This window comes from Carcharhinus amblyrhynchos, chromosome 11 (genome assembly GCF_965287045.1).
Source record: "Carcharhinus amblyrhynchos chromosome 11, sCarAmb.v2.hapA, whole genome shotgun sequence".
Taxonomy (NCBI): domain Eukaryota; kingdom Metazoa; phylum Chordata; class Chondrichthyes; order Carcharhiniformes; family Carcharhinidae; genus Carcharhinus; species Carcharhinus amblyrhynchos.
In genome coordinates this window covers 31797184-31822101 of record NC_137334.1, presented here as the reverse complement: position 1 = coordinate 31822101, position 24918 = coordinate 31797184, and the positions used below count along the sequence as shown (strand labels likewise).

Genomic DNA, 24918 nt, shown 5'->3' with positions numbered 1-24918 from the left:
TCTATCACTAATGAGATTGAATATACAGATATTGAATATCAGGATTATATGACATATGTGATAGAGGAAAAGTCCTGATAATAGGACTAGCATTTTTCATCTGTAATAGGTTAAATTTAATAATTCAATAGAATTATTGAATAGGGGATAGGGCCTGGATAGTTGTCAGTGCAGACTTAATCGGCCAAATGGCCTCCTTCTGCAAGTAGGATTTCTATGATAATTAAGCAACATAATATAAGTAATAATAAACATTGAAATCTTTATGTAAATACCAGTGATCCAACGAAGATATATGCAAAGAGTGGAGAGCAGAGAAAGAGCTTTGTTTCTTTTCTAGGTTAGTAATTTATTTTATAAAATGCCTGACCGAAAACCCCTTTCAGTACTTGTCTTTTAAAAAAAAGAGTGCATAAATCTGTGACAGCCAATTTATATCCTCTTTAACAGGCAAGCCCTGACATGTTCTCCAAAATTAAATTAGACAACCTATGGAAGAGTACATTTCCTGCATTTCCAACAACATAATTTGCCAGATTATGTCAACCAAAGTAAAAACATTGTCAATTTCAAGCTCAGAATTAACCACTTGTCCAAATTATCTTGGGTAACACATGTTAAGTTTCAGCATGAAAACAAGAATTTCAACAAGTCAAAACACAGATGCAATGTTAAAATCTTACCTGAAGGTTTTGTTTAATTCGTTTCAGATTATGCTGAAGTAGGAAGTTTTTTTCTAGGAAGAAACGACTATACTGGTCATCTATTTGTTTTAATAAATTATGGAATAGAAGAGTAGCCAGGGAATCATTATTCGAGGCAAGGTCCCTGTTAAAAACAATGACCAAACCATTAAGTACAAGTCCAAGCACCTTATCTTATGTTATACATTGTTAATGGAGAAAACCATGATTTTGTTCCACAGTGGAAAATCCAGAATGATTCAGAAAATAAAGATATGAACAAACCTCATTCTGTAGGTGTATCTGGTCTCCTGAAGCAAGTATGTGGAAAGTTTAGACATTTTCTTTCTTTAAATAAACTTGAAAGTGTGAGTGTGTGGATGTTGCGTGACAACAGGAACAAGTTTGGCATTACATCTCCCTCTGTAAAGCAATCTGCTGACACTGAAGCTCAAGACAAGTTTGTTCTGGCAGGAAGCCATCATTGCTCCCCAACTCATACCTGGGACTAAAATTGCAATCTTGTCCCCAATGGCATCACTGCTCTGCATAATTAAAGCAGCATAGTGGCATCCAGTGAGAATGGATGGCAGAGTAGGCTGTAGAGGTCATACTGTCTACTCCTATTCGTTATGAGAAGGCAACTGGATTGCAGAGGGTAATTTGGTGCTAATATTTTAACAGCCTCCCTAGTGTCACAGCTCACAGATTACAGGTAGTTACTTATGTGAGGCACTGTACAGCTGCCTGCTTAATCCCAACATAGGTCAGACCTTCACAAAGTGAGGAATAAGAAAAGGAAATAAGAGTAAAATCCTTTGACCTATCTATTCCTTTATAGTTTTTTAATTTCTTTTCTTCTCTTTAGGTTGCTATTTGCATGCCAACATGCCTTGTCTTTGACGAATTGTGACGATTGTCTGCTTAAAGAGTGGTTTTGACAAGTGCTCTGGTATTGGATCATGAGGCACGACGAAAAATTGTCTTTACTCCACAGTTCCAATCAGCTACAAGCAGTTTCTTGTTAGTCATTTATATTTGATCCATAAATCCTAAAAGCAGTGTGAAATGTCCTTGGGTATCCTTCTCAAAACTCCATATTTGGATTCCTTCTTTCAGGCTTCCTCCCTACCACAGTACCAAGGCGGTTCTTATCAAGGTCACAATTGATGTCCTATTTGACTGTAAAAAAGGAAAAATGACCATCCCCATCTTTTTCAAACTGTCTGGAGTCTATGCCACAGCTGACTGCACCATCCCTCCTCCAGTGCCTCTCAATCATCATCTGGGTGGGCCTGCACTTACGAGGGTCCACTCTTATCTGTCTGTTCATAACCAGAGATTCACCTCCAGTGGTTTCCCTTCCCACTCCTGTATAATCAGCTCTGGTGTTCCCAAGGAGCTATCTTTAACTTCTCCTATTTCTTATCTACATGCTGCCCCTCAGCAACACATCTGAAAACACAATATTAATTTCCACCGATACATTAATAATACATATCACTACCTCACCACTATCTCTCCTGACTCCTTCACTGTTGCTAAATCGTCAGAATCTTTGTCCAATATCTAGTACTGAATGAAATTTCCTCCAATTAAATAATGAAATCATTTTGGACCCTGCACAATCTCCGTTCCCGAATTATTGACTCCTTTGCTCTCCCTGGCAACTTTTGCCATCTTGGTGTTGTGTGTGACTTCAACATGAGTTTTGAACCATATGTGTGCACCATTGTTACAACAGCCTATTTCAACATCTGTAATGTAGTCTGACTCTACCCTATCTCAGCTCTACTTTTGCTCAAACCCTCATCTATGCCTTTGTTACCTCAGGACTAGACTATTCCAATGCACTCCTTGCCGCCCACCTTTTAACATGAAAAATGTGAAGTCATACAAAACTACTGCCCATGTCCTGGGTATGTTGATCTCCATTGGTTTCTGATGAAGAAATGTCAAGTTTATCCCCATTTTCAATTCCTCTGTGCCCACGTTCCTCTCTGCCTGTAATCTCCTCTAGCCACACAATGCTCCGAGATATCTGTGCTCTTAAAATTCTGACCTCTTGAGTGTCCTTGACTTTATTCACTCCATCACTGGTAGCCATGCCTTCAACCCTCAAGGCTTAGGCTCTGCAATCCTATCCTTAACCTCCTCTACCTTCTTTCTTCCTTTAAACTTCTTAAATCTTCCACTTTAGCTAAGCTTTTCATCATCTGTGTGTCCAAGCCCCGAGGATGGCTCAGAGTTTACAGAGCATTCAGGAGTTCATCCAACACACCTTCATACCCATGGTGGTTGCACTGTGCTGTGAGGCTCTGAGAGCTTGATGGGGATAAACAACCTGAGCTTCACCAAGCTAGTCCGGATATTCTGCCGTCTCATCTCTGAAATTCATATGTGAGATCCTACCAACCAGAAGCATGTTATTAAAAACCTGAGGTGCAGCAACCAAAGAGTAAAGGGTTGAATTGGACCCCTCCAGAGGCCACTGCCCTAGACTGGACATGTATGCTTAAGCTGTCAGGAGATGCATCAGTGCCAGACTCAACAGCTGCAAGACAGTCCCGAATGTCACCCATGCACAACACAATGCCATCTGCGCTCTCAAGACTAATCACAACATTGTCATCAAACCAGCAGACAAAGAAGGGGCCCCTGTCATACTGAACAGAACAGATTGCTGCAAAGAACTGTACCGACAACTGAACAACCAAGGACACTACAGACAGTTACTTGCAGATCCGATCAAAGCACACAGCCGCTAACTCAACAGACTGATCAAGACCTTTGATCCGGACCTTTAGAGCACCCTCCATGCTCTCATCCCACATACTCCCCACGTTGAGGATCTCTATGTCTCCCGAAGATACACAAAGTCAACACACCCAGACGTCCCATCAAATCAGGCAATGGGACCCTGCGTGAGAACCTCTCTGGCTATGTTAAGGACATTCTGAAACCCATCGCACAAGGAACCCCCAGCTTCTGTTGCTACACTGTGGACCTCTTACAGAAACTCAGCACCCATGGAGCAGCTGAACCAGGAGTTCAACTTGTCACAATGGACATCTTGGCACCCTACACCAGCATTCCCCTCAACAACAGCATTGTTGCAACTGCCTCAGTATTCAACACTAACAATTGCCGATCTCTGGATGCAATTCTATAATTTATCCGCTCCATCCTGGGCCACAACGTCTTCAACTTCAACAACCAGTTCTTTATCCAGACACAGGAACAGCCGTGGGGATCAACTTTGCACCTCAATATGCCAACATAAGAACATAAGAAATAGGAGCAGGAGTAGGCCATCCAGCCCTTCGAGCCTGCCCCGCCATTCAATAAGATCATGGCTGATCTGTCGTGGCTCAGTTCCACTTTCCCGCCCTCTCTCCATAACCCTTAATCCCCTCTCTTATCAAGAACCCATCAACCCGCTTCTTAAAAATATTTAGCGAGGCAGCCTCCACCACTTCAACGGGCAGAGAATTCCAGAGATTCACCACCCTTTGAGTGAAGAAGTTCCTCCTCAACTCCGTTCTAAACCGCCTCCCCTTTATCTTGAGGCTGTGCCCCCTAGTCCTACTGTCTTTTTTGAGCGGGAAGAGTCTCTCCACCTCTATCCTATCCATCCCATTCATCATCTTATACGTCTCAATGAGATCTCCCCTCATTCTTCTAAACTCTAACGAGTACAAGCCTAGTTTATTCAGCCTCTCCTCATAGCTCAATCCCCTCAACTCCGGTATCAGCCTAGTAAACCTCCTCTGCACTCCCTCCAGGGCCAAAATATCCTTGCGCAGGTGCGGCGCCCAAAATCTTCATGCATAAGGTTGAACAAGAACTCTTCACCACACAGGATCTTTAAATTACACTATAGACTAGATACATCGATGACAATTTCTTCCTTTGGACTCATGGCGAAGAATCACTGAAACAACTACATGATGACATCAACAAGTTCCACCCCACCAACAGATTCACCATGGACTACTTTCCAGAATTAGTTGCATTCTTGGACACATGCATCTCCATCAAGGACGGTCACTTCAGCACTTCACTGTACTGCAAGCCGATGGATAACCTCACGATGCTCCACTTCTCCAGCTTCCACCCGAAACACGTTAAAGGAGTCATCCCCTGTGGAAAAGACCTCCATACACACAGGATCTTCTCAGATGAGGAGGAACGCCATCGCTGAAAGACGCCCTTGTAAGAACAGCATATGGCTCTCGACTCAACGATCGATAGTTCCCACGTGCCACAGCGAAAAACCGAACTGACCTCCTCAGAAGACAAACATGGGACATGGCGGACAATGTACCCTTTGTCGTCCAGTACTTCCCCAGAACGGAGAAGATATGACATCTTCTCCGGAGTCTTCAATGTGTCATTGATGAAGATGAACATCTCGCCAAGGCCATTCCTACGCCTCCATTAATTGCCTTCAAACAACCGCACAATCTCAACAGACCATTGTTTGCAGCAAACTACCTAGTCTTCAGATGAACAGCGACCACAACACCACACAACTCTGCCATAGCAACCTCTGCAAGATGTGCTGAATCATCGACATGGATGCCATCATCACACGTGAGAACACCATCCTCCAGCTACACCATGTACACATACTCATGCAACTCGGCCAACATTGTCTACCTCATATGCTGCAGGAAAGGATGTCCCGAGCCATGGTACATCGGCAAGACTATGCAGATGCTACAACAATGGATGAACAGGCATCACTTACCAATCACCAGGCAGGACTTTCCGCTTCCTGTCGGGGAACACTTCAGCAGTCAAGGGCACTCAGCCTCTGATGTTCGGGTAAGCGTTCTCCAAGGTGCCCTTCAAGACACACGACAAAGCAGAATCGCCGTGCAAAAACTGATAGCCAAGTTCCGCACGCATGAGGACAACCTCAACTGGGATCTTGGGTTCATGTCACACTTTGTGTAATCCCCACCATTTAGTCTGGGCCTGAAAATTCCTACTAATTGTCCTAGCTTGAGTCAATTCACATCTCTTCAACCTGTGATTAAATCTCTCTCCACTCACATTGTCTACATCTGTAAAGACTTGATTACCTGTAAAGACTTACATTCCAACCATTATCTTGCAATTGAGTTTTTGTCTATATCTACCCCGTTTGCGAACCCAACTCGCCACTCACCTGATGAAGGAGCAGCACTCCAAAGCTTCTGAACCAAATAAACCTATTGGACTTTAACCTGGTGCTATGAGACTTCTTACTAAAATCATGAGGACCATGTTACTGGAATTGTTACACAGCCACCACAACAGACTGCCATTCGGAAACTGTTGAGTGAGGTGGACTCAGCCAGTCAGCCTGCTGAAGGTTTGGTTGCTAATGTGATTACAGCAGGAGATTATGGTCTCAATATCAATATCCTTTATCAGGGATGTTGTTGGATTTTGCTTTGATGCTTCTTTCAAGCGCCTTGGGATATTCTCTAACCTCACTTGAAGCTAGGATTCTCCAGTCCCATTGCTGTTAGCAGAGATTTGGCTGAGTGCCAAATTCCCCATTCTCACTGGCAGCAGCAGTGTGGCATATGAGACCAGGGAATTCTGGCCTATGTTGTGTTAAAGGTGCTTTACAAACAAGTTCATGCTGCCTCAGGTAGTTTCATTTTTGGAACAATCCTGATTTAGTTTCAGAAATAACATTAAAATTTGATTTTTTGTTAGTTGCTAGCTATTCAACTGTTAGCTATTTAAAAATATAGGCAAGTTCTGTGAATGTTAGCATAAAAATCCAATCAAACTTTCTGCAAATTGTGCATTAAATGTTCTATTAAAACAAAAAATGTAATAAGTTTTAAATCTTCTGACGTTTGACATGATTTATTTTCTGTTCTCTTTGCTTCACTCTGTCTTAGAACTGTAGCTCAAGGTGCGATCTCCTCTACAGTGGGAAGACCAAGCACAAGTTAGATGACTACTTTAATTTCCCTTCCCATCCCTAATTATCTGCTGCTGCAATGAAGCTTAACATTAATTCTGACATTTTTTTTCTCTTTCTCTTGGACAATCTGCAGCCTCCTGCACTGAACCTTGACAATAGTCACCTCAGAACCTTAGCCAGATGCTTAATTTTTTTTGTGTGGGGATGCTACCGATGTGCAATCAAGTCTGCCCTTGTCTGGAGAGGAGGAAGGGTTAATGTTTGGGATGAAATGCACTGTAATGTTGGCAGGGAGATCTGTTCCCCTGGTGTTGGTCGGCTTTTTGTCTTCTTAGTGTTGGTGCATTCATTAGGGTAGGTTTTCAGATTTCCGTTCAGACACAATACAGCCAGAGTGGTCTGACTTTTCTTTCTATTGCAGTCAATGGAAATGAAAACTGAATGGTTTCAAAAATAACTGGTGGATCCACGCTGCTTTTTCACACTGAGGTGAACAGAATTAACTATTTAAAGCGTTTCTTTCTTTTAACTCAAATTAGTCCTAATTATTTTAATATTTTGAATTCTTCACTACCGACATCATTCACAACCAAACTTCTGATGGCTGAAATGAATTGCAGAGGTTTACTTGTGAACAAGGGAAAGTGAAAATCTATCCCATTATCTTTATCAAACTTTCTTCTGTTTTAGATTTCAGACCGTTCTACAATGTTACGTTATTTCAAGTTACCATAGAATTCTTACTGCGCAGATAGATGCCATTCGGCCCATTGAGCCTGCAGTGACAACAATCCCACCCAGGTCCTATCCCCACAACCCCACACATTTGTCTTGCTAGTCCCCCTGACACTAAGAGGCAATTCAGTACAGTCAATCAACTTAATCCACACACCTTTAGACTGTGGGAGGAAACCAGAGCACACAGAGAAAACCCACAGAGACATGGGGAGAACATGCAAACTCCACACAGACAGTCATCCGAGGCCAGAATTGAATCCATGCCCCTGGCGTGAGGCAGCAGTGCTAACTACTGTGCCACCATGTCACCCTCCTATCTTTTCACTAGCATCCCTCAATGACTTGGTCATTCTTTGTTTCTCCAACTTTTTCAACTTCAATGTTTCTTTCAGCTTTGGCTCAAATGATAACCTTCTGAATTAATTGAGAGATCTATGAGTTCAACCTTCAATTCAGAGATTCAAGTACAGAATCTAGGCTAGTGCAATACTGAGGAAGAGCTGCACTTTTGGAGATTTCATCTTTCATGTATGATGTGAAATCAAAGTCCATCTACATTGACAAGTAGACATGAAAATCTTAACATAAGAACATAAGAAATAGGAGCAGGAGTAGGCCATCTAGCCCTTCAAGCCTGCCCTGCCATTCAATAAGATCATGGCTAATCTGTCGTGGCTCAGTTCCACTTTCCCGCCCTCTCCCCATAACCCTTAATCCCCTCTCTTATCAAAAACCCATCAACCCGCGTCTTAAAAATATTTAGCGAGGTAGCCTCCACCACTTCAATGGGCAGAGAATTCCAGAGATTCACCACCCTTTGAGTGAAGAAGTTCCTCCTCAACTCCGTTCTAAACCGCCCTCCCTTTATCTTGAGGCTGTGCCCCCTAGTCCTACTGTCTTTTTTGAGCGGGAAGAGTCTTTCCACCTCTATCCTATCCATCCCATTCATCATCTTATACGTCTCAATGAGATCTCTCCTCATTCTTCTAAACTCGAACGAGTACAAGCCTAGTTTATTCAGCCTCTCCTCATAGCTCAACCCCCTCAACTCCGGTATCAGCCTCGTAAACCTCCTCTGCACTCCCTCCAAGGCCAAAATATCTTTGCGCAGGTGTGGCGCCCAAAACTGCACACAGTACTCCAGCTGCGGCCTCACCAATGCCCTATACAGCTGCAGCAAGACCTCCCTACTTTTATATTCAATCCCCCTCGCTATGAAGGCCAGCATCCCATTCGCCTTCCTGACCAGCTGCTGCACCTGCAAGCTGGGTTTTTGCGACTCATGCACAAGGACCCCGAGGTCCCTCTGCACCGTCGCCTGCTGCAGTTTTTCGCCACGTAAGTAATAGTCCTTCCTACCATTATTCCTACCAAAGTGGACCACCTCACACTTGCCAACATTAAATTCCATTTGCCATTTCCTGGCCCATTCGCCCAGCCTATCTAGATCCTTCTGCAGACTCTCCACACCCTCCGCACAATTTGCCGTTCCCCCAATCTTGGCGTCATCAGCAAATTTTGACACCCTACACTCGGTTCCCTCCTCCAGATCATCTATATAAATGGTAAAAAGCTGAGGCCCCAGCACCGACCCCTGGGGCACTCCACTAGTCACCATCTGCCAATCCGAATAGCACCCGTTGACCCCCACTCTCTGCCTCCTATTTGACAACCAATCCTCTATCCACGCTAACACCCTACCCCCAACTCCATGTCCCTCGACCTTCTGCAATAACCTCTTGTGAGGTACTTTGTCAAACGCCTTCTGAAAATCCAGAAAGACCACATCCACCGGCTCTCCTCTATCCACCGCCCTAGACACATCCTCATAGAACTCCAGTAAATTTGTCAGACACGACTTCCCTTTAATGAAACCGTGCTGCGTCTGCTCTATCAAGCAATTCCCTTCAAGATGCCTCGCAATTTCCTCCTTAATGACGGATTCTAACATTTTACCTACCACAGACGTTAAACTAACCGGCCTATAATTCCCTGCCTTTTGCCTGGCACCAACTCTTGTGGCGCAACTCTGAACAGCATGGGAGTCATGGGGTATTGGCTAACATTGCAACTGTAATTCTACTTAGGAATACTTCATTGGTTGTGTAAAATTTTGGCATATCCTGAGGTTGAGAGTGACATTATATAAATGCATGTCTTTTAAGGTGTTGATATTCAAAGTATTTAGTTCTGTCAATTGGTAGTACAAAAGTTTAGTATTGCTCAACCATGTTGTCAAAACTTTTCATCTTGCTCTCATCAGGATAGATTTACAAGAATACTAATCGGAAGTGGAATGACCATTATATGAATGATGATTGATTAGCAAATGACCTATGATTAGTAGAGGTTTTGCTATGGAGAATGCACCAAGGAACAATAAATTGCCAAGCTTTTGTTCAAATTCAAACTAGGCAGATCCTCTCTGATGGATCAAGGCATTGTTATAGTAGATGAGACATTGATTTCACATCTTACATGACAGATGGAATCTCCAAAAGTGCAGCTCTTCCTCAGTATTGCACTGTAGTGCTAGCCTAGACTCTGTACTTGAATCTCTGAATTGAAGGTTGAACTCATAGGCGTTTCACCTGATTCAGGAGGTTATCATTTGAGCCAAAGCTGAAAGAAACATTGAAGTTGTAGACGTTGGAGAAACAAAGAATGTGTGAGTAGCCAAATCATTGAGGAATGCTAGTGAAAAGAAAGGAAGGTATGACTGTCTCCTAAGCATCTGTTTAGTTGAAAAGGATGCAATGTGTGGACATGTTCCTCCTGTCTGCAAAGAATAGGGCCCTGTGTAGGAAGACATGTATCTCCTCACACATATAGGTGAGCCACACTGTGGGCCCAATTAATAATCATAAATTGGTTGTCAATATAATTCTTAGCACAATCAGGATTGTTTAGCAAGTGCTGTCAAATTGTGAAATCACATCTAATGTTGGACACTATGTTGTAAGTTTTCCAAACAGTGGCTGGTTGGATTTGGTCCGTACTTTACCTATTACAAACAGTCGAAGGGACATACAGTTTGATATTATCCACCAGCTTTGGGACATACAGCCTACATACCTGGCATCATATTGGCACTGAAATTCATATACCACAATACTTGTGTGATAGGTTAAATGTCTTTTTGGCTTCCATTCTGTTAGTGCAGAATGCAGTGTTTCTACATCATGATAGTTAGTATGAAATGGCTACTTTTATCTGCTGCTCAAATTTTTCAGACACCTTAATTTTTCAGAATAATTAGTGATAAATTGGACAATTGTCAGGACCGAAAATGGAATCATAGGTCCACTCATGAGTTTTCACAATGTACAGTGAGTAATAATTGGATCAGGGTAGCCATTATCCCACAGGATTACTTTGATGCTCCCTAGTTTCACATTACACTTGCGTGGAAATCAAATAGCTCAGATCTTATTTACAAGGTTGCTGATAGTGAATCTGGAAACCCACTGGCAGATTTCCCAACAAGCATATTAAAATAACAAGGTTCATTTGACTGCACCATTTCAAAGCTGAATGGATAAAGCCCATTAAGGTGTGTTAGGAAATTCTTACATGCAGCTGCAGATTTGAATATAGCAAATGTATCAGTGTCATTCCATCCAAAATGCGTTTCTTGTGGAAATCGACAATGATGTTTGTGAGAGCTGGACCCAGAGGGAATCCCATGGCAACACTATCTATGCTGTATACATGGAACTGTTAAATTGAATTCAACTGCATGGGTTGCTGAGTTCATAAGTTCAATTAGGACAATTGGAATGACATCTGTCCTGATGAGTACATGATGGAGAGCTTCGACAACATGTTGCTTTTTCCAGCAACATTTAGTTTTCAGGAGGTTGCAATGTGTTGGGGGGTAATGGTAAACTGTGTGTTTAGGGACTGGGGAGGGAGGGGGAATAATAATGTAGACCTTGAGGTATCGCTGGAAGTTCACTGATGATTTGCCTGACATTATTAATATAGCTTCTTGCAACCAAAGCGAATAAAACCGATTAACAGTTCATTTAGCTCATGTAGTCTGTAGGGCCTTCCCGTGCACAAATTGGCTGTTGTGTTTCCCTCCGTTACAAAGACTATAGGATTGATTTCAAAACTATCAACTGCTAGCAGCGTGAAGTCCATTTAGAAACGATGGCCAGAATTCAAGGCCATTCACTCCTCAACACCGCTGCCAGAGAGGACAGAGAATTTGGCACTCAGCCAAGTCTCCATTCACGACAGCGGGATGGGAGAATCCCACTGGCATGAATGGCAAGCAATAGGCTGAATTCTCCAGCCAATCCCTTCACTTGCTGATCATTCAAAAATTAAAATCTACCTAAAGGTGTTTTGGATATGGATGCTTGCTGAGAACTTGACTGCATTGCTGCTTTTTCTCTCTCTCTCCTTTTTAGATGATTCTATTGAAGGGTTTGATCAACTTTCATTTTCCGTTCTGAAATGGGGCCCTGACCAAAATGTCAAATATCTGTTCACTTCACAGATACTTTTTGAGCCTTTGTGCACCATTTTTATCAGGTTTACTGCGTTTGAACTTTATTTCTGCTTTTTTAAAATCAGCCATTGGATGCCGTGATGTTGACTTTATCGCAGCTGCAAAGAACAAAACTAAGTAAGGATGCACAATGTTTTCTAAGACAATGAGTTGGCATTTATCGATATATCAACATCCCAAAATAAACTATCAAAAGAAGGCAACTGAATTTAACTAAGATCTTACCAGTCCTGGTGTTCCAACCAATGTGCTAGGAACTGACGGACCTCCATGGGAAAGGTATCATCGTACAACTGGTCCACTTTTTCTAGGAGCTGTGAATCCAGCTGATGGAGTTGATGCCATTGGGCCATTCTGTCAAAAAGATTGAAAAACAATAACAATCAGCGTAGAACAAACCTAACTTACAGGAAGTGAAAAAATAAATTGATTTGATTACCATAACTAATAATACCATAACTAATTATTTCAAAGAGATTTTCATTTGCTGCCAAAACAGTTGGAAAAACTCAGAACACACCCCTCCTTTTTCCTGTTTCCTACTGCTTCTCATGAATTTCGACCCACATACATAAAAACACCAACACGTATGCTATGCCTTCAACTGAATTGTTATTAGTTGTGAAGCTATGGTTCACAATGTAGAATTATACTGAAAAGTTATTATTTGTTGCAAGACCAGCCATTGTATTCATGGACAAAAATATTACTAGTCATTACATACCTTAGTAGAGGGAAGATCATAAACAAAACATGACTGAATATCTGACAGTCTTTAATAGTTTCGTAAGGGGGGAAGAAACGTGTGAACATGGGAGAAAGTGTTACAGGTACTTCACCACAAAATATAAAATATAATGTGACCACAAAGACAAATGCTGTGACATTTCTAAACTGCACTTGTCTTAACCTTATTCATATCATACCTGATTCACAGATTTTAATTTTTTGTGTGCTTTACTCTAAAATTATTGATACATCTTGTTCTGAAAATAATTGCCCGGAAAATAATGGAATCAATTTGTGCTACAGCCAACAATTCCTGATGCAGATTCATGCTTTGTGAAGCCTTGCACCAGGGAAGGTAAGATAAAAGTTTAATCATATTTGGTTAAATGTATGTGCCAATTTCACATTATTTTCATCATAAACATCACTCTGAACAAATCCCTGACACTGAGAGCTGTGAAGGGTTAGAACATAAAAACTAAGAGCAGGAGTAGGCCATCTGGCCCCTCTAGCCTGCTTGCCATTCAATAAGACCATGGCTGATCTTTTTGTGGACTCAGCTCCACTTACCCACCCACTCATCATAACCCTTAATTCCTTTACTGTTCAAACATTTATCAATCCTTGCCTTAAAAACATTCAATGAGCTAGCCACAACTGCTTCACTGGACAGGGCATTCCACAGATTTGTAACCCTACGTGTAAAGAAGTTCTCCTCAACTCAGTCCTAAATCTGCTTCCCCTTATTTTGAGGCCATGCCTCCTAGTTCTAGTTTCACCTGCCAGTGGAAACAGCTTCCCTGCTTCTATCTTATCTATTCCCTTCATAATCTTATACGTTTCTATAAGATTTCCCCTCATTCTTCTGAATTCTTATGGGTATAGCCCTGTTTACTCAGTCTCTCCTCATAAGCCAACCCTCTCAACTCCAGAATCAACCTGGTGAATCTCTTCTGCACTCCCTTCAGTGCCAGTATATCCTGTCCTCAAGTAAGGTGACCAAAACTGCATACAGTACTCCAGGTGTGGCCTCAGCAGCACCTTATACAACTGCAACATAATCTCGCTGTTTTTAAACTCCATTTCTCTAGTAATGAAGGGCAAAATTCCATTTACCTTCTGAATTACCTGCTGCACCTGCAAAACAACTCCTTGAGATTCCTGCACAAGGACACACAGGTTCCTCTGCATAGCAGCATGCTGCAATTTTTACCATTTAAATAATAGTCCAATTTCCTGTTATTCCTGCCAAAATGGATGACCTCACATTTACCAACATTGTATTCCATCTGCCAGACCCTCACCCACTCACTTAGATTATCTATATCCCTTTGCAGACTTTCAGCATCCTCTGCACTCTTTGCTCTTCCAGCCATCTTAGTGTCATCTGTGAATTTTGACACACTGCACTTGGTCCCCAACTCCAAATCATCTATATAAATTATAAACAATTGCAGTCCCAACACTGATCCCTGAGGCAAACGACTAGTCGCTCATCACCAACCAGAAAAGCACCATTTACTCCTACTCTTTGCTTTCTGTTAGTTAACCAATTCTCTATCCATGCTAATACATTACCCGTGACACTGTGCACCTTTATCTTATGTAGCAGTCTTTGGTGCGGCACCTTGTCAAAGGCTTTCTGGAAATCCAGATACACCACATCCTCAGGTTCCCCATTGTCCACTGCACATGTAACGTTTTCAAAGAATTCCACCAAATTAGTCAAACACGATCTGCCCTTCATGAATCCATGCTGCATTTTACCAATGGGACAATTTATATCCAGATGTCTCGCTATTTCTTCCTTGATAATAGATTCAAGCATTTTCCCTATTACAGAAGTTAAGCTAACCGGCCTATAGTTACCAGCCTTTTGTCTACTTCCTTTTTTCAAACAGTGGTGTCACATTTGCGGTTTTCCAATCTGCAGGAACTGCCCAGAGTCCAGTGAATTTTTGTAAACTACCACTAGTACATTTGCCATTTCTCCCACCACCTCTTTAAGTACCTGGCATGCATTCCATCAGGGCCAGGAGACTTGTCTACCTTTAGCCCCATTAACTTGCCCAACACTACCTCTTTCATGCTAACAATAGTTTCTAGGTTCTCACTTACCATAACCTTCGTGTCATCAATTTTTGGTATGTTATTTGTGTCTTCCACTGTGAAGACCAACACAACATACCTGTTCAATGCTTCAGCCATTTTTTCATTTCCAGTTATTACATCCCCCTGCTCATCCTCTAAAGCACCAATGTTTATTTTTGCCACCCTTTTTCGTTTTATACATTTGTAGAAACTTTTACTCTCTTTTTATATTCTGAGATAGTTTAATCTCATAATCCATCTTACCTTTCTTTATAGCTTTTGTTGAATTAACTTTTGTTTAACATTCATCACACTTTATATATTTGATGGATAGTTTCCTACTTTGATTTCAGTTTCACCTGGATTGCTGAACACGGGTAAGGTTTGAAAAATGATATTGGTCAAAAATCTGTGATAGAATCTATCTTTTCCAGGTGTCCTGCTATTTCTTCCTTAATGATAGAAAGGAAGAAATAGCAGGACATCTAAAAAAGAATGGTTCAATTAAGCAGATGCAGCATGGATTCATGAAGGGAAAGTCGTGTTTGACAAATTTACTGGAACTTTATGAAGATATAACGAGTGCAGTTGACAGAAGGGAACCGTGGATGTGGTGTATTTACATTTCCAGAAGGCATTTGATAAGGTGCCTCACAAAAGGTTGCTGCATAAGATAAAGGTACATGGAATTGGGGGTAAAGTGTTAGCGTGGATTGAGGATTGGCTATCTAACAGAAAGCAGAGAGTTGGAATAACTGGGTGCTTTTCTGGTTGGCAGTCAGTGATTAGTAGCGTGCCGCAGGGATCGGTGCTGGGGCCTCAACTGTTGACCATATACATAGACAATCTGGAGGAGGGGACCGAGTGTAGGGTAACAAAGTTTGCGGATGACACAAAGATGAGTGGGAAAGCAAATTGCATGGAGGACACAGAGAGTCTGCAGAGAGATTTGGATAGGTTAAATGAGTGGACAAGGATCTGGCAGATAGAGTATAACGTTGGCAAATGTGAGGTAATCCAATTTGGAAGGAATAATAGCAAAATGGACTATTATTTAAATGGTGAAAAATTACAACATGCTACTGTGCAGAGGGACCTGGGGGTCCTTGTGCATGAATCATAAAGACTCAGTTTGCAGGTGCAGCGGGTGATCAAGAAGGCAAATGGAATGTTGACCTTTATTGCAAGAGGGACTGAGTATAAAAGCAGGGAGGTCTTGCTGCAATTCTACAAGGTACTGGTGAAGTCGCACCTAGAGTACTGTGTACAATTCTGGTCCCCTTATTTAAGAAAGGATATATTAGCTTTGGAGGGGGTGCAGAGAAGGTTCACTACGTTGATTCCGGAGATGAGGGGGTTAGCTTATGAGGAGAGATTGAGTAGATTGGGCCTGTACTCATTGGAGTTTAGAAGGTTGAGGGGTGATCTTATCAAGACATATAAGATAACAAAGGGGCTAGACAGGGTAGAAGTAGCGAGATTATTTCCACTTAGAAATGAAACAAGAACTAGAGGACACAGCCTCAAACTACAGGGGAGTCAATTTAGAACAGAGTTGAGGAGGAACTTCTTCTCCCAGAGGGTAGTGAATCTTTGGAATTCTCTGCCCAATGAAGCAGTGGAGGCTACCTCGTTAAATGTGTTTAAGTCACAGATAGATAAATTTTTGACCAATAAGGGAATTTAGGGTATGGGGAGCAGGCGGGTAAGTGGAACTGAACGACTATCAGATCAGCCGTGATCTTATTGAATGGCGGGGCAAACTGGAGGGGCTAGATGGCCTACTCCTGCTCCTGTTCCTTATGTTATGTTCTTAAAAAGAGGCTTAAAAAGAACAGAGAGAGAGAGAGAGAGAGAGGGGAAGTGAGAGCCATAGAGCTTTGTGGAAGGAATTAATTAGGGTTTAGGCAGCTGAAAGCACAGGCAGCATTGGAAGAAGAAATGAAGTTGTGGATGCACAAGGGAGACAGAATTTATGGAATGCATAATTTATTGAGGGTTTTAGGGCTGATTGATGTTACAGAGATAACGTGGGAAAGCCCAAAGGATTTGACATGAGGATTAGCACCTTAACAGAAACGAGGAGCAGGAGTAGGCCATTTAGCCCTTCAAGCCTTAATATGATCTCAAATCCAAACGGCAGAAGAAGGGAGGCAGACCAGGGCATTGAAATAGCTGATTCTGGAAGTAACTAAAACATGGATGAATGTTTCGGCATGGAGAAGAGAGGGGGAGGTGCAAGTGATATCGTAGAGGTTAAAATAAATGGTCTTTATGATGGAAAGAAAGTGGAATCTGCAGCTGGGCTCAGGGTCAAGCAGTAAATTGTACTTGCAAATGTGCCAGTTCAGCTGAGACAGTGGCCTGATGGGCACAGAATTGTGGCTTGGAAACTGAGGTCACAGCGGAGGTTAAATGCAATGACTCTGGTCTTAACTTCAACTGGAGGGCATTTCAGCTCATTTGTGATGTGGATGTCAAACAAGCAGTGTGTCAAGAAAGTCTTGGATATGTTGAAAGAGATTATTGTACAATTGGTGTGATCGGTGTATGTGTGGAACCTAACAGTGTGTCTTTTGGTACTATCAGCAAGGAGCACCATATAGGTGGCAAATGGGAGCACGCCAAATGAAGATGCCAAAGAGGCTCAAGGCACAAAGAAGGGAGGCTAGAAATGGGATGATAGCCTGCAAGAACACACTGGTCAGAGTTTCTTGAGGGGATGATGACAGCAAATTTAACGGGAAGGCGGCCAGGATCTAATGAAAAAGGACATATTGACAATATCAGCTACCATCAGTCAGGAGAGGAAGCAGTCATACAGACTCGCACAAACATGGCAGGCAACTGGTTAAGCCATTCACAGCTGGATCTGACTAAACCACATTAAGCTTCCTTGGGTCTTGTTCGTATCTCGCAAAACTATTTGTTATTTCTGGATTATCCTAGAATGCAAAGATCATTGCTGGCTTTTTTATGCTGCTGGTTGTCTTAGTCAACACCTCTCCCCTGCCTTTTCCATTCTCACGTCCAAGCGCAAGCAATTAATGGATTTCTTTGTCACGAAGAATGACACCATTTGCTCGGCTGCTTCTGTCATTTTTCCCCCTTCCTTTAGCCAACAAGGCCAAATTTCCTTTGAGGTAACTTTGTGTCAAAGCCCTGAACATACTTTTTCTCAATTTTCTCTCTTACCACATGCGCTTCCTGAATTCTTTGTTTACATAAGACACACCTCCTGCTCCTTTGATCATATTCCCACTAAGCCGCTGCCCACACAACTTCCGATACCTGACTTGCATGATAGTTGTTCTCGCTCCTAAAGTGCAGCCCCCCCACCTTCAAATCTGTAATTAAAAAGAAGTCCTTGATCCCTCTGGCCTTGCAAATTACCACCCCATTTCCAATGCAGTGACGTTGTAATACTGTTACTGTACTACCAATCCAGAGACCCAGGATAATGATCTGAGGTTCTGTGTTCAAATCCCACCATGGCAGTTGTTCAATAAAAATTAAATAAAAATTTGGAATTCAAAGTCTAATGACAACTGTGAAACCACTGTCAACTATTATAAAAACCCAAGTAATTCACTAATGTCCGTTAGGGAAGGAAATTTGCCATCCTTACCTGATCTGTCCTACATGTGAATTGAGACCCACAACAATGTGGCTGACTCTTAAATGCCCTCTGAAATAACCTAGCAAACTACTCAATTCACATCAATTAGGGATTGGCAATAAACGTGATGTTAGCCACACCCACATCCCATGAACAAATTTAAAAACCCTCCATTCTCCTTCATTGTACAGTTATCTCCCAAAACCATGCCTATCCTTCCCTGAACTCCCCCCATTTACACCTGTGCCATGGTACTAAAGCAGCTCGTCAAAGTCAAATGACTCCTCATCCATCACCACCAATGTGCAGTGTTCAACATGGTTGACTACATTCTTCCCCTCCAATGCATTTCTACCATCGTCCAACTGGGTGGGATTGCACCCTTGTTCCATTGGAACATAGGAATAGGCCTTTAAACCTGTTCTGTCATTCAATTACATAAGAATTAGGAGCAGTAGGCCATCTGGCCCCTTGAGCCTGCACCGCCATTCAATAAGATCATGGCTGATCTTTCCGTGGACTCAGCTCCACTTACCCGCCCACTCACCATAACCCTTAATTGCCTTACTTTCAAAAATGCATCTATCATTGCCTTAAAAACATTCAATGAGATAGCCTAAACTGCCTCACTGGACAGGGAATTCCACAGAATCATAGCTTTGTGGGTGAAGAAGCTCCTCCTCGACTCAGTCCTAAATCTGCTTCCCCTTATTTTGAGGCCATGCCCCCTAATTCTAGTTTCACCCGCCAGTGGAAACAACTTCCCTGCTTCTATCTTATTTCCTTCATAATCTTATATGTTTCTACAAGATCTCCCCTCATTCTTCTGAATTCCAAAGAGTATAGCCCCAGTTTACTCAGTCTCTCCTCATAAGCAAACCCTCTCAACTCTGGAATCAACTTAGTAAATCTCCTCTGCACCCCTTCCACTGCCAGTGTATCCTTTCTCAAGTAAGGAGACCAAAATTGAACAGTATTCCAGATGTGGCCTCACCAGCATCTTATACAGCTGCAACATAACCTCACTGTTTTTAAACTCCATCCCTCTAGCAATGAAGGACAAAGTTCCATTTGCCTTCTTAATTATCTGCTACACCTGCAAACCAACTCCTTGAGATTCTTGCACAAGGACACACAGGTCCCTCTGCACAGCAGCACGCTGCAATCTTTTACCATTTAAATAATAGTCCATTTTGCTATTATTCCTATCAAAATGGATGACCTCACATTTACCAACATTGTACTCCATCTGCCAGAATCTCGCCCACTCACTTAGATTATCTATATCCCTTTGCAGACTTTCAGCATCCTCTGCACACTTTGCTCTGCCACTCATCTTAGTGTCATCTGCGAATTTTGACACACAGCACTTGTTCCCCAACTCCAAATCATCTATATAAATCATAAACAATTGCAGTCCTAATACTGATCCCCGAGGCACACCACTAGTCACTGATCACCAACCAGAAAAACACCCATTTACCCTCCCTCTTTGCTTTCTGTTAGTTAACCAATCCTCTATCCATGCTAATACATTACCTGCAACACTGTGCCCCTTTATCATATGTAGCAGGCTTTGGTGCGGCACTTTGTCAAATTACTACTGGAAATCCAGATACACCACATCCACAGATTCCCCGCTGTCCACAGCACATGTAATGTTCTCAAAGAATTCCACCAAATTAGTCAAACATGACCTTCCCTTCATGAACCCATGCTGTGTCTTACCAATGGGACAACTTATATCTAGATGTCTTGCTATTTCTTCCTTGATGATAGATTCAAGCATTTTCCCTAGTACAGAAGTTAAACTAACCGGCCTGTATCATGGCTGATCTACAACATGGCTCCATATAGCAGCCTTTTCCCCATTTCTACAAATAGATTTGAAACCCAAAAATCTACCACCTTTGGATATAAATGTAATGATTGATCTACATGAATTGCATGCAGGATTATTGCGCGGTATCATTCCTGAAAGGTCTGCTGAAACTTTCTGGAGCAGGCACTCAAGTCCTATGCTCGCCTCCCAGTAGAAATCAATTCATTCTGTTCCTCGTAACATCTTGAAAACTGTGATCAAATCAACACTTAACTGTCTAAACTAATAGAAAGATCAGAAAAACAGCTGCAGTCAAATTAGGTTCTTTAACTGTGTTCTTTAAATACAGCAATTCTAATTATTCTTTCTCCAAAGACTTTACCCAATCAGAGCTTCTCACTCTGCAACAGGAGGAAGTGCCGTTGAGGCGAAGGGAGAGATGTCAGGTCGCGGAGGGGGAGGAGGTGCTGAATAGGATGAGGGGTGGGGGGGGTTGTAGGGTCAAGGGGGGAGGTGTCAGATAAATGGAGGGGAAGTGCCAAGTAGGGGGTAGGTGCCAAGTGAGGTGGGGGGGGTGGTGGTATTGTAGAGGCAGGAGGTGTCTATAGGAAAGTGATCTTTAGGGGTCAAGGGGCAGGGAGGTGTTGAATAGGGGGGTGTTTGGTAAAGGAGGAGGTGCCAGATAAGAGGGGTGTAGAGTTGGGGAAGGTGACAGATAGGAGGGGAGTGTAGGGTCAAAGGGGGAAGTGTGCATAGGAGGGGTTGTGTAGGATCAAGGGGAGAATTGCAGGTAGAAGTAAGGTGCTGGGTAGGAGGGGTGGTGTAGGGTTGAAGGGGCATGGTGGTGTAGGGTTGAGGGGCAGGAGCTGTCAAGTGGGGAAAACGTAGGGTTGAGCAGGAGGGGTGGCAGTTTGAGGTGGAAGAGGTGTCAGAAGGAGAACTCAGATGGAAGGAGGTGGTCTCAGGTGGTGGGAGGCGTCTGGTTGGGGGTGGGTTGTGTCGGGGGAGGAGGTCTCAGGTCGGCAGGGGTGTGGGGTGTGTCAGATCGATGAAACGGGAGCTGTTTGGTTTGGTTTGCACACGTGGGTGGAGTTAGGTGGGAGTTAGTGCATAGTTTGGGTTAGATGGTAGTCAGGCCAGTGCGGTCAAACCTGGTCGGATCAGGTGGGGGAGTCATGTGCAAGTGGGGTGCTTGGTGGGATGGATGTGGTGGTCCCCTGGAGGCTTGGGAATATGGATGTGTATTGTGTGGGAATCAGTTTGGGTGTTTAAAATAATTATGCTGAAATTACTTTAATTTTTTCCATCTCTTTTTCAGTAACTGTCAATGTAAAACTGGCAGAGCAGAAAGTTTGTGATTAAAATCATTTTGACGGATGTTACCTGCACAATTGTCTAGAGGAAGTAAGGGCTTCTGGACAATTACCAGATTAACCCTTACATGGTAAATTCCAAGAGGGATTTCCCATCACATATTTGTGGCACCCCCCCCCCCACCTCAATCTGATTCTGGGGAGCTGGGAAATTATTTCCCATTACTCTCTGTCTCTTCATCTAAGATAAAAATATAGATTGTAAAAAAGTCCCAGCACTGACCTTTGTGGCACTCCATTAGTCACAGCCTGCCAACTTGAAAATGTTTAATTCATGCCCACTCTCTGCTTCCTGTCTCTTAACTAATCTTCTGTCCATTCTAATATATTACCCCCAACTCCAAATGCCCTTATCTTTCCTATCAATCTTTTGTGTGGCACCTTGTCAAATGCCTTTGGGAAATTCAGGTGTAGCACACCTTCTGCTTCCCCTTTATCTACTCCATTAATTACATCCTCAAAATAAATTGTCAAAATAAATTTTTGTAAAATCTTGGGACTTGTTCTAATCATTTTTTGCGCATTATTAAGACTTCCAGTTAAGACTTCCCTAATAATAGATTTCAGCACTTTTCCACCAACTAATATTTGGACAACCAGTCTGTAGATCCTAGTTTTCTCTATCCTTCCTTTCTTAAAAAGCAGTCTTACATTTGTTAACTTCCTATCTGATGGGGCTGTTTCTGAATCTAAGGAATTTTGGAAATTCATAGCCAGCACATCCACATCCATCTCTTTTAGAATTCTCGGGTTTTGGGGATTTGTCGATATTATCGACTTGTCAATTTCTCTAGTTCGATGGATTCCACATCTTGTTTTATGGTCAACATTCTGGGTATAGTAGTGCAGAGCGAAAAACATGTGATTTGACTCCTGCAATGTATGGATGCCTACTCTGTCCGCTACGTTTTCCAGCCGCCCCATCTGAATCCTTGTCATTTGTTTTCGGAAGCTGGAAATTGAGCCAATCGTCAGGTTATACCAAAGGGCACCTGTATCTTAAAGGTTCGGTTCCCTACGCTTGAAAAACACGGAGCTGTCTTTTCACTTTATGAATGCCGCCTGTTCTATGGTGTACTTTCAGCTGCATTCACGTATTCCGACATTCGACAGCTAAATTCACCACACAAACAGAAAGTTGACCCAACTGACTCATTGCTACCACACGGCTGACGTGCGTAAGAACATTGAAGGGATTTCCCTGTGACAAGCACTTAGCGACCCTGGTAGAAGATCACCCCGCGTTCAGCGAATGTTCGGAATAAATCCCATCTGTCCTAAAATCACTCCTTAACGTCATGAAGGGACAACACGTGCTGCTAAGAAAGTTTAACCCTTCAAGCCGGAATCTTTCAAATCAGAAGAAAAGGGGTTTCAAGTGGTTCCACACAGTTCATGTGGAATAAACTACACCACTTTCTCTGACATGGCACATATAAGGAAAGGCAAAGCATGGTTCTTTGATATATATTCGCACACACAGCCATTTCAACCGTCTGAGTTATTTCTCCAACCAAATCACAATTTATACCCCTTTTGTTTTATAAATATCTGAAATTCGATTTAAAGTCATGTTTCTGCCTGCTTTGAAATACTTTGCCAGTAAGTTAGTGCAGCTATTAATGTAAGCGTTTCCGAATAGCCATTTCTCCCAAATGGTGCAAGGTGCGGGAAATCAGACCGATTAAAAGTGAAGTTTCTCCTTATTTTCTACCCTTTTAACTGGAGCCCTGAGGACGAAATTGGGAGATTGCCCCCGGTGTCACAAACCTAAATAAATATCGCAGAAGCGTCCCTGTTTCTGAGGGGAAACATAATGAATAAATCATGAAAAAAGACTAACTTACCCACTAAATCATAATATTTCCACACTTGTCTATACTGCGCAGTCTACTTACTTTGCAGCTTCTTCTCAGTCGGTGCCAGTCTCTCTGTTGTCTCTCTGTATGTTGTCTCTACCTCTCTCTCTGTGGTGTCTCTATCCCTCCCTGTGTGTTGTCTCTGGCCCTCCCCCTCTCTCTCTCTCTTTCTGGTGTCTCTGTCTCTATCTCTCTCTGTCCCTCAGCCGCTGACGCTCGCTGTTTCCGGCACGCGCTGCGTTCAGTGTTCCATCCCGTGGTGCGCGCTCACAGCTCGCGCGCGCCACGTGCCCGAGGCTCTCTCCTGCCTCGGGCAGCGGTGCGCATTCCTTCAGCGTCCCGCTCCAGCTCTGTGTCCAAGGTCTAAAATTGTGGCAGTGCGGTAGGTGCAAAGAGAGCAGCTATCACCCTTTTCCTCTCCCTCACTCTATCCCCATGCCCTCTAACATCTCTATTTCTTCCCCCCAACCATCCCTCCTCTATTCCCTTTCCCCAATCTCCCTTTTGCCTCTAAAGACCCCATGGCACTATATCAAAGAGTTTAGGGTAACCAACTATGGTTAAATATATTCCTGGAGGTTTCATCACATGACTTTCCCCTCACACTCCAACCATTAGTCAGCCAATGCAGCCATTCTTGTGATCCACCACCTGAGAACCATAGAATTCCTACAATGCAGAAGGAGGCCACTGAGCCCATTACCAGCAACAATCCCACCCAGACCCTATCCCCGTAAGTCCTCGTATTTACCCTGCTAACGTCCCTGACACTAAGCAATTTATCATGGTCAATCAACCTAACCTGCACATCTTTGGACCGTGGGAGAAAATTCATGCAGATACAGGGAGAAAGTGCAAGCTCCACACACAAAGTCACCTGAGGCCAGAATCAAACCCGGGTCTCTAGCACTGTGGCAAAAGTGCCAAATACAGTGCCACCATGCCCTCTTAAACCAATTGGAAAGCAAAAAGACACATTAACCAAATTGATGATGTTTGACTGTTAGCCAAATAACTTTCTTTCCCGTTTTCAATATTTTTATAACTGGTTTAAAGAAATGTTCAAAGAAAATAATAAAAAGAAACAAGTTTTTTAATGTCCCAATAATTTTTTCTCCAGCATTGCATACAGCAGTGTCCTGGAGATTGACCTTCAGTTCTTGGAGACTCCAGGCCAATACTGAAGAGTTGGCAACCTTAGACAAGTTATCCCTTAATATTTATTCCTCAACTGATATCACTAAAACAAGTGGGAATGTCACAATGCTTTGTAGAGTTTTGTTGAATATGATTTGTCTCCCACATTTCCTACATTAGACAATGACCACTTTTCAAAAGTATTTCACTGGCGACCCATTGATTGTGAAACGTGCTCTATAAATGTTGATGAATGATTATGGACCTGAAATGTTAATCTTGTTTCTCACTCCACAGATGTTTGCAGATCTGCCAAGTATTTCCAGCATTTCCTGAGATTAAAAAAAATCAGATTTCCAGTACCTGCAGTGTTCTGTTTCCAAATAAACACCCTTTTCTTGCAGGAAAATGGCAAT

General features: G+C 42.6%; 1 protein-coding gene across 1 annotated transcript in view; it reads right to left on the bottom strand.

The window, feature by feature from the left end:
• The window catches only part of LOC145350008 (signal transducer and activator of transcription 4-like), a 106819-nt gene extending 83295 nt beyond the window's left edge, over nt 1-23524 (bottom strand). Inside the window, exons 1-3 of the mRNA XM_080198811.1 lie at nt 23405-23524; nt 12098-12226; nt 684-828 (exon numbers count right to left, since the gene is read on the bottom strand). Of these exons, the coding sequence (XP_080054937.1) occupies nt 684-828; nt 12098-12225 (273 nt within the window). The 5' untranslated portion in view covers nt 12226; nt 23405-23524. The remainder of the gene's footprint in view (nt 1-683; nt 829-12097; nt 12227-23404) is intronic.
• Between the last annotated feature and the right edge of the window lie 1394 nt (nt 23525-24918).